Consider the following 15,876-nt stretch of genomic DNA (forward strand, 5'->3'; position numbering starts at 1 on the left):
GACCAAACGCTTCCTCGTTCAGTTACCACTGACTTGACTCAGTTATGATTTGGCAGCCTGTGGGTTCTTTGAAGATTGAGTGGATTTTAATTAAGGTGGGTTAAAAGATTAAAAAAGAGTTGAGAAACAGAGTGAGTCAGGTGAAGGTTAAATGTGGGGAAATGGATGGAGATAAGACAGGCTGGCCCTAGCTTCCTGCGTGGACGCTGGGCAGACATGAGGGTTTCCTCCTCAACTGTTTGCTTCAGACAGGAAGCAAACTGAATGTGGAGGGTAGGAGGATCTGGGTTTCAACTGAGAAATGTACAGGGCAGGAAGAACGCACGAGTTCCAGCTTCAGTCAGGTTGACAGCTCCCCACTCTGCTTTCTCTCTGCCTAGGCATGTTCAGACAGGGATGTACCGCCTTCCGGGTCATCACGCCAAACATCGATGAAGAGGCTTCCATGATGGAAGACGTTGGGATGCAGGATGTCCATTTCAACGAGGTGAGTGCTGTGTCTCAGGTGGGGTAGGTACAGTCACATACCACATGGCATTCTGTCAATAAGAGATGCCTGCAGTGTGGTGGTCCCGCCTGTATGACTGGTAATGTGGTAAGCACCCTGTTTTTATGCTCCGTGAGATGTTCCTCCAGCAACAGACTCACCTGAGCCTACTGGCTGCTGTGAGTGCACCAACTCAGAGCCCTTTTCCCCACAACTGCGGCCTCTCCAGACAGCCGAAAGACGGCAGGCAAAGCTCTGCTGCCCTCCGTTCTAAGCCAGGCCTCGTGTCTGCAGGGAAGGAGTGCTTGGACACTTATGTTAAACAAAGCACATGTGTCCAACACAGCTTAGGATATGTCTCGTAGCCTTTCTACCAATATCTCTGGATCTCAAGTTTCATCACTTAATCTGCCTTTAATTTTAATTAGTGTCTCTAATTCTAGGCACCTCCTCCCTGGCAGACAGGCAAAGCCCCAAAAGAGCAGGCTAGGCTCCTGATCAGAGCATCACAATGTGGGGCCTGGTTCCTGTCTCTCCATGAGCACTGAGGCCCAGGACCACCCTAGTCCATCTCTGCGGAGACTCTACAGCAGGCACTTTCTGTAAACTTCACGAAACAGGACAACCTTGTGTATAAAGAGACAGCTTTGATATAAAACCAGGGATATGAACAAATATCAATTTTCTGCTTGCATTCGCTCTGTTCTCTGTTCTGGGAATCTCTGCTTCAGGAACACACTTGTTTGCCTTCCTCCCCACAAACTCAGAAAAAAAAGAGTCAAAGGAAATTTTTTTAGTTCTCCCATCTTCTAAGGAAAAAGATAAAGTTATCCAGTTCTTCATTTGGAGAGAAAGAACCAAGAGAGAGGAATGCATACTCTCTGCCTTCATAGAACTGTCTTATCTTGACTTGGGGACCATGGTGAGGTCACACAGTTTACAGTTCTTGGTTGTTTCCATGCCAGAGAGATGGGTCCATGAACAAACATCTCCCATGACATAAACAAGACCCGTGGACCCGGTTCCAAAAGTGTAGTCTAGACCCCACTAAGGAAGTGTATAAGGCCCTTGCTGAGTGCCGGTACGATGCTGGATTTCTCACATGAATCAACTGAAACATGAGACAGGCTGAGAATACAAGACAGGAGGATCCAGACTTCAGTAATCGAAAGTTCTTTGTGGTCTTCAGTGAAATGTAAGATGCAGAAGGGACTGGAGAGATGGCTCAGGAATTGTGAGTGCTTACTGCTCTTGCAGAGAACACAAGTTTTATTAAGTAGCTCATAACCACCTATAACTCCAGCTACAGGGAATCCCACACCCTCTTCTGGGCTCCAGGCATTTTCACTTATAAATGCACACATACATATGTGCGCACACACACACACACACACACACACACACACACACACACACACATTAACCATAAACTCTCCTTTATTCCAAATATGGTTGCATGCAATTTTAAACCCAGTACTAGGGAAGCAAAGGCAGGAGGTTCTCTGTGTGTTCAAGACCAGCCTGGTCTTCCTAACAGGTTCTAGGACAGCCATAGCTAAGTAGAAAGATTCTGTCTTAAAAAAAAAAATCAGGGGCTGGAGAGATGGCTCAGAGGTTAAGAGCATTGCCTGCTCTTCCAAAGGTCCTGAGTTCAATTCCCAGCAACCACATGGTGACTCACAACCATCTGTAATGGGGTCTGGTGCCCTCTTCTGGCCTGTAGGCATACACACAGACAGAATATTGTATACATAATAAATAAATATTTTTTAAAAAATTCAAACACCACCTTTTATAAAAGGGATCTTAAATGCAAAAAAGTTAAGAACTACAATTGTAAATTGTCTAGTCTCAAATGGCTCTCAAAATCTAAAGCTAAATATGAAAAAGACTTCATGAAGTTTAAATGTTAAGATAGGGCTTGAGAGACTGCTCAGCCACTAGGAGTGCTGACTGCTCCGTCATGAGAACCTGAGTTCAGTTCCCGGTACCCAGCCCACACTGGGCAGCTCACAGCCACCTGTGACTGACTCCAAAGGATCCCGTGCCTTCTTCTGGTCTCTGTGGATATCTGCACTCGTGTGCATACACACATACACAAAGACACAGACATGAAAAATTAGATCTCTAAAAAATAACATTAAAATAGCTTTAACCAAGGTCAGTGAAAATTTCTGATTATTCTGGGGGAGAATAAGTTGTCTACTCCATAATATTTAGTGATTACTGTTTTCACACCATGAAATGCCTGGAGAGACTAGTTTCTTTAAAAAACAAGCATGGCCACGTTTTTAAGCCTGCGTCAGCCATGGTGCCAGGTCATTCTCTGGAGCTCAGCATTTCGTTTGGAATTAGATGAGGAACACATCAATGCCAAGAACTTCCAAGGATTTGAAAGTCTAGTTTCCAGTCAATGGCCCTGTGGGATAACAGGAAGCTCACTTTGCACATCGAGTGAAATCAAGTCACAGAGTGAGGTGGTTATGAGAACCTGATGAATTAGCATCTGAGGCCAAGTGCACACATCCCTCAGGGAAGCCTACGAATGGCGCCACTTCTGAGTAAGGGTTGGGCGTGTGACAGAAAGACTGCTTTATCGGCCGTTTTCAGAATATGGATGTGCCACCCTGTCCTTGAAGCATAAAGTAGATAAATCTTTAACAAGGTCCATAGTACATGACGGTCTGTGCCCGTGGGGATGAGATACAGCGGGGCCATAAAGCCCTGTTGACAAGAGTCAGACTGACGACGGGAAGTAACCTGTTCTCAGTGACAGGGACGCAGAAACTGCTGTGCTGATCTTCACGTTGGCTGCTTGGGTGTCTCATGGTAAAGAGAGCGCTGGAAAATCTGTCCCTGAGAGGAAGGAATTACAAGAGCTGATGGGGAAGAAGCACGTGACGTAGTAATTAAAAAACACAACCCCTTTACTCTTCCGCAGTGGGAAGGATTTAATACCTTCAGTGCTCTGACCTGACCTGTTAGGGAGCTACTAAAAATGCACAATCATCTTAGCAGCAGGCCTCAGGCCTGATGAGTGTTTGGTCCATTTCTGCCTTTCCTGGTAAAGCCACAGAATGACCTCCAGGTGGCTTTGACTTATGGTGCTGGTGGCTGCCTCTGCCCCTTCAAGTCCACCTAACCAACTGCCCCAGCTCTGGGAAGCTGCTGTGTCTGTATTACGGCATTGACTACTCATAAACAAGCCGGGCCTCTTACGTGAGCCACACTTCTGTACGCTGAGAGCAGTGGGCTCCTGTGAGCAGTGGGCTCCATGTATGTGCCCCAAGTTGGGTGCCAAATTTAATAAGTCTTGCCAGCCCTCAAATAATAACATGGAAACTTCTTATTATAAAAGCTTGGCTTATAGCTCAGGCAAGCAATTTCCGTTAGTCTACACTCTATCACATGGCATCACCTCCCTTCCATCTTTTGCCTCCTGTTTCCTCTCCATGTCTCCTGGCATCTTCCATCCTATCCACGTGCCTAGATTCCTCCTTCTCTTTCTGTCTCTGCCCAAGACTCCCACCTGCATCTCCTGTGTAAACATCATTACACCAGCTGCAGCATTACACCTTTACGCAGTGTACAAATACCCCACAACAGATGCATCTCACTGTGCACAGTCACCGTTGAGTACAAAGAACACTGTATGGACTCACAGCAAGTCTCTGGCTTCCTTGAGACAAAGTCATTTCTATTCTGAAACAACTGCCAGCAGCAGACAAAATATTTATATCCATAGGAGACAGAGAAGTCAGCAGAAGAGTTGGTGGCTTTGTTTATATCCCATCCTAACTCTGGCGGTTATAATCCCATCTAACCTCCTGTTCCTCAGCTGGAAGTGTTCTAGAACCACCCGGGTGACTGGTGTTCCTCCCTGGCACGGTGATTCTCCCAAACAGTGTTGGCCAGTGGAACTGGTGTGGTTGTCCTGTCCGCGGCTGACATCTGGAGTGAGTGCTGGGCCACCTTGGCAGTGAGCTGCAGGATAGAGATACCTAGAGAGGCAAGATGGAGTCACACCATGGCTTCAGATGCTTCTTCCCGCTGAAGGAGGACGTCTTGTCCACTGTCCCTGAGAACCATCACTGGAAGATGTCAGTCCCTATGTCCTGGGAATTTCTATATTGACTTGTTGACTGATCCACAAACTCACCGTATGAGTCTAGTGCTAGCAAAGGGGGCTCTGCAAGTAGGGAACTTGCCTTAAAGGCTTTTACTTCATGCGGTAGCCCCCAGACTTCCGTGTGCTTAGGAGTTACTCCAATTCCTGTTCTGGTCTAGATGATGTTCTCTTGATGCTTCATCCCCAAATTCAGTTAAGTATGTGTGGGACCCAAGAATCAGTATTGTTTTTAGATTTTAAGAAAATTTTATTCATGTGTTTGTGTACACCAGAAGAGAAGGCTGGCTCCCCCAGAGCTGTAGTTACACGGGCACTGCCAAGCACGGGTCCAGGGAACCAAATGCGGGTTTTCTGGAAGATCAGCAAGTGTTTGTGTCCTCTGCGCTGTCTCTCCAGGCCCTGGAATCGGGATTATGACAGTTCCAGTGTTAGAATTGCAATGGCTGCGTCTCGAGGCCTGCTGATCCAGCACAAGTGGGAGGTGTACATGCAGGGATAGGTCTGCCATTGTCCCAGCGGCTCACAGATTTATGTATGCCCAAACAGTGCATACCAGAGACAGCACATGGCTTTACTTTCATTGATTTCATCCCAAGGTAGAACAAGCAAACATATATGTGGAAAGAGTTAAGTACCCCATGGGAATTAACCACAGTGCATGTGCACACACAGGTGTGTGTGGGAACACACCGGTGATCAGTGTGACATTTCCATAGACAGGTGTTTGGTATTCTCAGTTGTGTTAGCACAACATCCTTAAACAATGAAACTGGCTAACTTCATGTTCTAAAGCTTCCCCAATGGCTTGTGGATGTCGTGCACTGAGATTTCTAAGCCTAGTGTAGTGCCATAAAACGCGTGGTTTATGGACTGACAGACTCCACGCAGCCCCCCCCTCCAGCCTGTTTCTGTGCACATCGATGATTATAAGAAATAGCTTAGTGTTTGTTTGTCCAAGGTGGGAAACCCATTAGGCATGGCCACCGCTCAGGGTTATCACGGTCTGCCCGTTGCGTGGTTCCCTTCTGCTTTCCAGGGGCAGTGATTGCTGTTTCAAAGCAAATAGAATTTCTGCTTAGAATTTCATGTGTGTGATGCTCCAGTGTTTTGTTAGTATGTCTTAGTTTTATGACTTTTATAATTTTATATTGCCATATATGGGCTATTAAACTTAATTGTCCAGGAGTACATTTTTATTCAAAGTCTTCTCACTTCATGAAGCTGTAATTGTGTAGGTTTAGAAGTAGCATTAGTTTAAATAGTTTACCACAGATGGCTTGGTGTTCAAATCCATATTGATGTCATAAGGATAAGGTTTAGGGTTGTTTATGTATTTATTATTGTGTATATGGTGTTCACCTGCATGTGTGGTGCATGTATGGCTGTGCATCACCTGCATGCCTGTCGGATACCCTGGGGCAGAAATCACAGAGTCCGGGTCCTCCGGAAGAAACCCTGTGTTCTTAAGCACAGAGCCACCTCTCCAGCCCCTAGGTTTGTTACATTTGCTTTTAGTTTGTTATTCTGCTTTCGTAGAATATTATCATTTATTTACAGTAAGAAATAAATTTAGGTAGATAGGTTATAGATCTCGAATGCTTCCTGACCAAGAAAGGAGATAAAACAATGTTCAGTAGAATATAAAAATGTCTGGCATGTTCTTTCCTGATTTGTGATAACAGTGCATGTGTTTTGGTGACGATATTTCCTACCATCCACTAATCTATTTGTTTTTATCAAACCCTGCCATTCCCAGCCATTCTGGGAAATCTCCTTGGTTGAACTCCATCTGTTTTGTGCCAAATAGAACAGATTTTTCCATAATGAACTTATCTGTGCCCTACTATATATACATACCCTCTAACAACATATACTACTTGAATTCAGACTGTATTTTTAAACCTCTTCCTGTTTCTAGGTTGACTAAGCCAGAGTAAGATTGTATTTGAGTCTTAATTTTCTGCTTGGAAACACAGAAGCATGTGCACCCCTCCCCCAATAGAGATTTATGAAGTGGCAGAACCTAGGGCTGTCTGAAATGTCCCTTGTGTGGAGAGGCGGCATCACTAAAAAGCCAGCCATTACCTTCCACCCAACGCTCCTGTGTCTGTTGTAATAGTTAGTATACATCTGTGTTTTCATGGCTTATACGTTTGTCTACACTAGGGACTGAAGAGATAGCTCGGTAGCCAAAACCACTTGCTACTCTTCCAGAGGACCCATGTTCTATTCCCAGCAGCAACACGGTGGCTCACACTGCCTTTAACTCCAGTTCCAGGAGATCTGATACCCTCTTTAGCTTCTGCTGACCCCACACCCACATGGTACCCGCACAGACAAGCAGACACATGTAAGCCATTTTAAAAGATTAAATTACTAATTTCATTTTTATGCAGAAAACGTTGAGTATGCCCCTGCAGGTGTGTGTTTAATCCACCCACTTTCTCCTCCCCTTCTCTCTGGGCGCCCTGATGCCGATGTTCCAGCCCGTCAGGCTGTGTGCCAGTTCTGCACGTACCGTGTGCCTCTTAGATTCTTATTGCTGTGATAAGACACCGTGACCAAAGGCGACTTGGGGAGAAAAGGTTTATCTGATCTTATGCTTCCAGGTAATGGTCCTTCACTGGGGGAAGTCAGAGCAGGAGCAGGAAGTGAGGCAGAAGCCCGGAGACTGCTGCTCTCCTGGCTCTCTCAGCCCGCTTTCTTAGCTACTTCAGGACCACCTGCCCTGGGGTCGCATCAGTGGGCTGGGCCTTCCCACAGGCCTTAAAGACACACCTGTGGTGTTCTTATAGGAAACGACCTAATCCGTGCTTTGGATTTTAATAAGTACTTTTTTTTTCTTTTTTTTTTTTCTTTTTTTTTTTTTTTTGCAAACATGAGTGTGAGGACAAATTGCAAGTACTAGGTAGCAGAGAGGTGGAAACAGCCCGTACCGTAGATAACAACACATTATCAGAGCTGGCACTTACAGCATTCAACAATTAGAATAGCAAGTGAGGAGAGCCAGCAATTGAGATAGCCGCAGCATCCAGCAGAAATGGCCAAGGAAGCCCCACGGAGACCGTCATGCTGGATCCCAGGCTGCAGAGCATCCTCTGCACAGAGGCTCCGGCTTCCCTTTCCCACCCCAGGCAGGCTTGCACCTCTCCGTTGGAAATGGTTTGGCTTCCAGCTGTTCTCACGGGTGTAAGATTTTTAACACCCTTAGCAGTTTGCCGTTTCTCCCTATTACAGGGAACCAGCCTGCTGCCCTAGGACGGTTTTGGAGGACACGCTTGAGGCTGAAACAAGTGAGCCCTCCTCACTCCCAGACTAGTGCAAACAACTCATGACATTTACCAATATAGCTCCTACCTGGTGACCTCCTTCCTCCATCTATGCCCCAACCTCTAAACCTTCCCGCAGCTTCCCAGCTCGCCCCGTCAGCTGGGACCAAGCCTTCAGCACGACACCAGCTGAGCAATTTTTACAAATTACAAAGACCTGGCTTAAATAGATTGGTTTTATAACTGTGGTGTTCAGCATGCTTGTTGCACACAGTAGGTGTTTGGCTGAAAGGGCTGAGTGGAGACTCTTCAAATCAGTTCCAACTTTAGCTCCTTGAGAAACTTTCTCAGCCTTTTTATAATATCACATTAAAATCGTTCTAGATTCTTAACATTGTGGCGTATGTCTGCAAACCCAGCACTTGGAAGGAAGACACAGAAGTACTGACTAAATTCAAGCAAGCTGGGACATATTTGTTTTTTTTGTTTTGTTTGTTTTGACTCTTTGGGGGACTGCCACCCAGCTCCCAAACAAATACACAGAGACTTATTCTTACTTATGAATGCCCAACGTTAGCCTTGCTTGTTTCTAGTCAGCTTTTCTAATTTAAACTATCCCATTTCTCTTTAACTGTGTTTTGCCTTTGGACTTCTTACATTTCTTTATTCTATATATCTTTTCTTACTCCATGGCTGGCTGGGTGGCTGGGTGGCTAGCCTCTGGCATCCTCCTCTCCTCCTTTCCTTGCTCCTCCCTCTTCTCTAGATTTCTCCTCCTGTTTATTCTCTCTGCCTGCCAGCCCCAGGTATGTCTCTCTCCTGCCTAGCTATTGACCATTCAGCTCTTTATTAGACCAATCAGGTGTTTTAGGCAGGCAAAGTAACACAGTTTCACAAAGTTAAACAAATACACCATAAAAGAATGCAATACATCTTTGCATCATTAAACAAATATTCCACAGGATAAACAAATGTAACACATCTTAAACTAATGTTCCACAACACTGGGGCTATGTGAGTTTCCATCTCAAATCTGTATTCTAGAAGGCACAGTAGAGAATCTGCCAACATGACCACTCCACAGTGTGGGAAGGAGAGAGAGAGAGAGAGAGAGAGAGAGAGAGAGAGAGAGAGAGAGAGAGAGAGAGAGAGAGAGAGAGAGAGAGAGAGAGCGAGAGAGAGAGCGAGCGAGAGAGAGCGAGCAGCCAGAGACATCGGAAGAGTCCAGAGCAGAGAGAGAGAAGCAGACTGGACTTGGCCAGGGCTAGAGAAGTGTGGACAGCAGCAAGAGAGCAGTGGGGATCGGAGCATAGCAGGATTTGTTTAGAGAGATAGCAGAGGCAGGAGAGCCTGCCGTTATAAAGACAAGAGATATGGGTATCTGAAGGAGGGGAGTCTGGGGAGGGGAGCCGTCTAGGACGCTAGTGAGGACGTGGAAGCGTGTGACTAGTACTTGTGATATGTAACCACAGGCAGCCATATGTGCCTTCTGCCAGGGGGAAGGGAATTGGCTCCTTTTGGTAGAAGGGGTTGGCTTCACCAGTTCCTGAGGGATGCTGGCTTTCTTCTAACAGCCAGAAATCCCCGGTCCAGGTTAAACCCATTTCTAGATCTAGGAACTTTCTTTTCCTTTTGGACTTTGGGGACCTGACGAACACAAACAAATCATTTACTCCAGATTTTTATTATACTGTAATTGCTAAGGCACGGGGTTAAAGTTAACTGCTGTTTGTTTAACTGATCCACAGTAAATAGGGTGACGTTATTATAGGTCTGTCCGTAGTATGACTTGACAATGCAGCTAGTAAAACCAACCGTGCATTTTCACGCACAAAAGAAAATTACATTCGTGATAAACCTGGAAGTTAGAATACAAGGAACCAAACGATTACACGTTGTAGAATAGTTTGAAGATGAAGTTTAATGTTGACTGTTACCATGCCATCCTCTTGGGAAACTGGGTTTCTTGGACTCCGTCAGCCACCTCTGTGGGTCTGGGGCAGCACTGGGGTACAGGTGCTTGGGAAATACCCATTGGTGGTGAGCGAGTTGGAAGGAAGGAAGGAAGGAAGGAAGGAAGGAAGGAAGGAAGGAAGGAAGGAAAGAAGGAAAGAAGGAAAGTGACTGCTTGCAGGCATGGTGGGGCGAAAGTTTTTTGTAGGTACAAGGGAGAGCACCGTCAGAGGCAGGGGCATCTAAGAGAGTCTAGAGTGGACGTGACCTTGAGCCTTGTTGGAGGGGGGAGCTGCCAACCAAAGGGGCAGCTCAGGCCAAGAGACTAGCACAGCCAAGATGGCTGGATTGTACAATGGGCATCTGGGGGGGAAGGCAGCCCAGCCCCTGGGCAGAGAAGTTTAGGGTAGGATGCGGGGCACAGCTAAGAGGGCCCTGTAATAGGCAGAGATTGAGGGGTGCAAGGAGAGCCTGGGGGCCGGTTGTCCCTGGTTTGAGACCTAACAATAAGTCTGGCCTAAGATTTGTGAGAAATCCAAGGCTTTGATACAGCTCATCAACTCCTCTCCCACACAAAAGAGTGTTCCTGACACCCAGTATTGCCGACATTCCTGGGAAAAAATGCAAACCTGCTGTTTTTTTCTAAGAACCACTTGCTTGCTGACTGTGTATGTACACTGGTAGAAATAAGATTTTTTTTTTAAAAGAAACAAAATTAATACAAAGTAGAAAGGAATGGTTCAAGGGTGGGAAAACTTTTTTAACTGGCTGGTGAATTAGCATACAGTATTTACAGACCGCACAGCAGTGGGGCGTGTGGGAGTGGGGGGATCGAGTCTGACTCATCTCCCCAGACACCAGTGAGGGTGAGAACTGAAACTCATTCCGTTTATTTTACAAAGATGTGAGCGTGCCTGTGTGACTGAAATGATACAAGCTGTACTTCCGTGCTTTCTGTTTTAGCTTCTTATGGCAGAGGAACATGGAGAAATCTGTAGCGTGTTTAGTGTGCTGGACTGCTAGACATCTTTTTATCGTACGTGCAGAGGAGAAGGGATGGTGCTGGGGATTCTCTGGGTTCTTTGCTGCTGTTGTCGTGGTTACTGCGCACAGCTGGCTTTAATGAGAGCTGCCATAAAGCCTGAGACAACTATCCTACCTTTTTATAAGCGCTGGTGCAGAGTTCAGCCACACAAATGACAATTTTATGATGTATGATGAGTTAGATGGGCCTAACTCAGCAGTGTTATCTGATGGACTGATTGTTTTAAAATGATATTTTCTTTGGCTCCATAAACTGTGGGCATTGGATCTGTGATGAACATTAGCCTAAAAATGGAAAATATAGAAATTCAGGAAGAACTAATAAAACCCGAGGTGTTAGGGTGAGCACACGGGGTTGGGCACGCGGCTCCATTGGTAGGGTGTTTGCCTGGCATGTGTGAAACCCTGTGTTCAATCTTCCACACCATATAAACCAGGTTGAGTCCAGCCTGGGATACATGAGCTGTCTCGAGACAATCACGATATTAAAAATAAGACAGTATTAAAAATAATACTGCCAGTATTAGAGACGAGACAAATATGTCTACTTTCTGAAATCCAAGCCTTTAACAAGCTGTCGGCAATGCAGATGCTTGGCTGAGACAGAAGTGTGCTCTTCAGACCTGTCCAGGGCCGTGTGACAAATGCTAGCCCCAGTCAGCTCCACGCTACCGTATCTTGTATCTGCCATTCCCATCCCAGCATTCCAGGTTGGGAACCTTGACCCACCATGGCGCCATGATGAACCCGTGGCTACGTCTAAGAAAAAGTCCATGGTGATTGGTATACATAAGCTGTAGGTAGTGTTTCTCCCCGAGTCTGAGAGCTCTACCCAGAGCAGAGAACTGTGCACACTTCTATAGAAGGAAATTGCCAAGAGGAGGAGGAAAGGGTATTGGTGAAGCAGGCCTAGGTTCCCCCATCGCCATCCCTGGATATCGTCGAGATGTTTAGTTGGGGTTGGAGTCATGCTTAGTAATGCTCCATAGCTCAACATTGCCAGTGTTTGTTCATCAGAGAGGATAAATAAATCTCTTAAGTTACGTTTCTAAAAAGAGAGCTAATAAACAAGCTAAGAGCTTGTGGGAGTCTACCAGAGCCAATTTTCTATACCTTGTAAAAAAATTATTTTATGTGTATGAGTGTTGTCTGTGTGATATTTGTGTATCACATGTATGCAGTCCCACAGAAGGTGTCAGGATCGCCGGAGCTGGAGTTATAAGCAGCTGTGAGTGCTGAGAACCAAGCCTGGGTCCTTTGCATGGGCAGTCAGTGCTCTTAACTGCTGGGCCAGCTCTCAGCCCAGCTATTACACCTTTCTGGTTTTCACATATAAACATGACTTGGGGAAAACTTGGTAGTGAGTTGTTACAGTCTTGGATTAGTTACAAATTCCACAGCAGCCTTTGGTTGTACGTTCCACGGGGAGTGTGATGACAGATTCTCTGTAATCTCTCCTGGCTCCGCCCTCCCCCTTGATCAGGATGTCCTGATGGAGCTGCTGGAGCAGTGTGCGGATGGACTTTGGAAGGCCGAGCGCTACGAGCTGATCGCTGACATCTACAAGCTCATCATCCCCATTTATGAAAAGCGGAGGGATTTCGAGGTATTACGCCCTCTTTTCTCCTCTTTGACACAACTCAGACCTCATGCAGAGAGAGCCAGCAGGCCTGGGTTCAGGGATGCCCGGTGGTCTCCAGTTACCCACATGGCATCGAAGGCGGCCACCAGTCACCATCTATGGCGCTATCAGATGTCACACATCCTGGGCCCCGCCTGTGCACACACCCCCATATCTTGAATGCAAGGGTTCTATGCTACCACTGAACTTTGGAAGTTTCCCTAGACGGTTGTATGATTTCCAGGGGCCCTTCCTTGCTTCCTCTGTATGAGGGAATGGTGGCCCTTCCACCTTCCAGGGTTCAGAAGTCAGCCATTGCCCCAGCAAATCAAATGAAGTATGAAGAGCAGAACCTGCATGACGTCAGAGATTTTTTCCACCACCTCATGTCAGCTTGGGAAGAGACCTTCAGTGGGTGCAATCCAAAAATGATCACTGAGTTAAACAGTCAAAATACATTCTTGTGACTTGGGTGATAGGCCAGTCGGTAAAGTGTTGCCTTGACAGCCCGAGGACATGAGTTCAATACCCAGAACATACGTTCAAAAAAACTGGGTGTGGTAACACCTGGTTGGACTCCCAGGGCTGAAGAGAGAGAGAGAGAGAGAGAGAGAGAGAGAGAGAGAGAGAGAGAGAGAGAGAGAGAGAGAGAGAGAGACCACCCAGCATGGCCTGCTTGATGGGTTCTGAGCCAGTGAGAGACCCTGTCTTTAAAATCAGTAGGTGGACAAGGCCTGAGGAATGCCACCCAGGCTGGTCCCCCGGCTCTCACATGTATGTACACACACCCACATGCACACTCCCTACCCCTCACACACACACAAACATACAGACTTTTCTTTCTACTCAGAGTCCATCATCACATTTGAATTGTTTTCAGTCTTATTCTGCGACTTGCAAATAGGAAGACATGTCTTCTTCTGCTTTCCAGAGACTAGCCCACCTGTATGACACGCTACACAGGGCCTACAGCAAAGTGACCGAGGTCATGCATTCGGGCCGCAGGCTCCTGGGGACCTACTTCCGGGTGGCCTTCTTTGGACAGGTGAGCCTCCAGCCCGTTCTGTAGGCTGTTCCGAGTCCTTTATCTTCCTTCTCTTAAAGTGAGAATCTGAGAATTTCCACTCTGTAAATGCTAATGTGATGAATTTCTCGTATGTCATGTGGCTCTTATCTTCCTCTGGAGTAAACTCTACTTCTTTTTCTTTCTTTTTCTTCCTCTCTTTCCTTTATCACTTTCTTAAGGCAGCGGTGAGTTCTTCCTCCGTAACGCCGTCTTTCATGCTTCCATGCGGTTTGCAAGTTTCCTTTTCAAGTCTTGTATGTTTACTGTCTAGTCATTTCAAACTCCAGAAAGAAAAATTAACATTTTTATTCCATTTAGAGAAATCATCCGTTCCATTACACATCCGTATTGCATGTTTTAAGGCAAAAATTAAGACCTGCTTTGTGCCTGTGTCTCAGTCTTTTATATGCTTTCTGCGCAAGCATAGTTATCACTGTAATTCTTGGGGAGTCCTGTCGGAGGGGGGTTACATAAGCAAGCTTTAACCTTCAGGCTCTAACATTATTAAATGAAATAGATTATCATCCGTTCATTGAGGGCGTGTGATTTTCCGATGAGCGCTTTATAACCTTCAATTTACTCTGTTATTGTTTTTTTATAACTATAGCAATACCAGTTTACAGACAGTGCAACAGACGTGGAGGTAATTCCAGTAAATGCTTCTAAAGCAAGTAACGTTAGTGGAGTGAGCGCCTCTAAACTCCCAGTTTGCTGTGGATTTTTTCATTTGTTTGTTTCATGTTAGCCTGGTTTTTTTCCCCCCTCACCTATATTGTTTCTTATGCCATTTTATATCCTTTTACTTTAGATAAGCGACTTTTTGAACATTAATTTCAAATATTAACCCCCAATCCGGACATTTCAATTTCCCAACCTTTTTCACTTCCCATATAATGTTAAACCTGTGGGCGCACGTAATTGGCGCCACGCCAGTCGTGGCTGGCTTTCACGGAAGCATTTCCAGTTCTGTGCTGCTGACCTTCAGTGTTTGTCTCAGCGGGGAAGCACGGCCAAACCCACTCAAACTTTATGTACTTCTTGCTCGGCCTGCTCTAGACCAGACGTGCACCCCTGGTCATTTCTCCGTGTGTCCTACTTCTGGGAACGTGAAACAGGCCTGCCCCCATCACACCTCACCGAGAGAGTGCTGCCTGGACCCCAACCCTTTCATCTCACACACTTAATGACTTGCGTACATTTGTACTCTTGTGTTTTCCCATCTTTGCGCCTTGACTCCACCTCAGAGCCCTTCCCTTCCCCTGTGAGTGCCTGTCTAAATGGGGTTTTATTTTGGAATCATCTTTCTCATGGCTTTTCCCTGCTGTGGTCAGCCTCAGGAGCATGCCTAACGGTGCTTCTCCTCGCAGGGTTTCTTTGAAGATGAGGATGGGAAGGAGTATATCTACAAAGAGCCCAAGCTCACGCCTCTGTCAGAGATTTCCCAGAGACTCCTAAAGCTTTACTCGGATAAGTTTGGTTCGGAAAATGTCAAAATGATACAGGATTCTGGCAAGGTATGATTGCTGTCTGATAAGCTGCCTAGCAGTTTTTAAATTCTGTGTGATTGGCTGTGTCGAGCGTACTCACAAATGTGAAAAGCAAAGAGAGGGCGGGATGAGGAGGGTTGTCCTTGAGTGACAAGCGCGTTTACGTCCCCTTGTAATCGCCAGTCTGTGCTTTTTTGTGACGTGCTTAACACCGAGGAAATTGTTGAAGGATCTTCAGTTAGCTGGGATGGGAGCACATGGCTGTATTCGCACAGCTTTGGAGGCTGAGGCAGGAGGATCACAACTTACAATCCAGCCTAAGTAGTGAGACCTTGTCTCCAAAAGCCCAGAAACAAGCGTCCTCTTTTACCACGTAAATGACTTACGAAGGGCTCAGCTGAGTTCTGCCCCTCCTGCGCCCTCCCTTAGCCAGGCATCTGTGACTTGACTGTGCCCCTGGTGGCTGAAGCTCAGGCAGACCGAGCTGGTCACTCTAACCAGACTGAGGAATGAGATCTGCTTTCTTTACACTGGCCCTTCCCTTAGCTCTCGTGAGGATCCTTCCCAAGCCTACACAGTTGTCCTGAGCCTGTGTGCTTTGTAGCCCACCCTGTTGAGAAGAGGCCCAGGAAACTGAGTGTCCCTCCACTTCCCAAAGCTGTCCCTTGTTCTTCACATTGTGACGATGTGTTGGTTTTAACCAAAAGCTTTGTTGCCAGATGTGACAGATGTGGTAGACACCTGGACTCTCAGCTATTGGGGTGAGGGAGCTTAGATAGGAAGGCTGAGATCAGCCTGATCTACATAACCAGACCCTCCC

The 15,876-nt window shown here is 46.3% G+C and overlaps 1 protein-coding gene across 12 annotated transcripts in view; it reads left to right on the plus strand.

Annotated features, from left to right (window-relative positions):
• The window catches only part of Dock9 (dedicator of cytokinesis 9), a 248,407-nt gene that overhangs the window by 216,386 nt on the left and 16,145 nt on the right, over nucleotides 1-15,876 (plus strand). For all 12 annotated transcript variants that reach the window (XM_038309776.1, XM_038309768.1, XM_038309773.1 and 9 more), the window contains 4 exons: nucleotides 381-487; nucleotides 12,366-12,488; nucleotides 13,435-13,548; nucleotides 14,937-15,083. In XM_038309776.1, the coding sequence (XP_038165704.1) occupies nucleotides 381-487; nucleotides 12,366-12,488; nucleotides 13,435-13,548; nucleotides 14,937-15,083 (491 nt within the window). The remainder of the gene's footprint in view (nucleotides 1-380; nucleotides 488-12,365; nucleotides 12,489-13,434; nucleotides 13,549-14,936; nucleotides 15,084-15,876) is intronic.

The sequence above is a fragment of the Arvicola amphibius genome, chromosome 13, assembly GCF_903992535.2.
Source record: "Arvicola amphibius chromosome 13, mArvAmp1.2, whole genome shotgun sequence".
Classification (NCBI taxonomy): Eukaryota; Metazoa; Chordata; class Mammalia; order Rodentia; family Cricetidae; genus Arvicola; species Arvicola amphibius.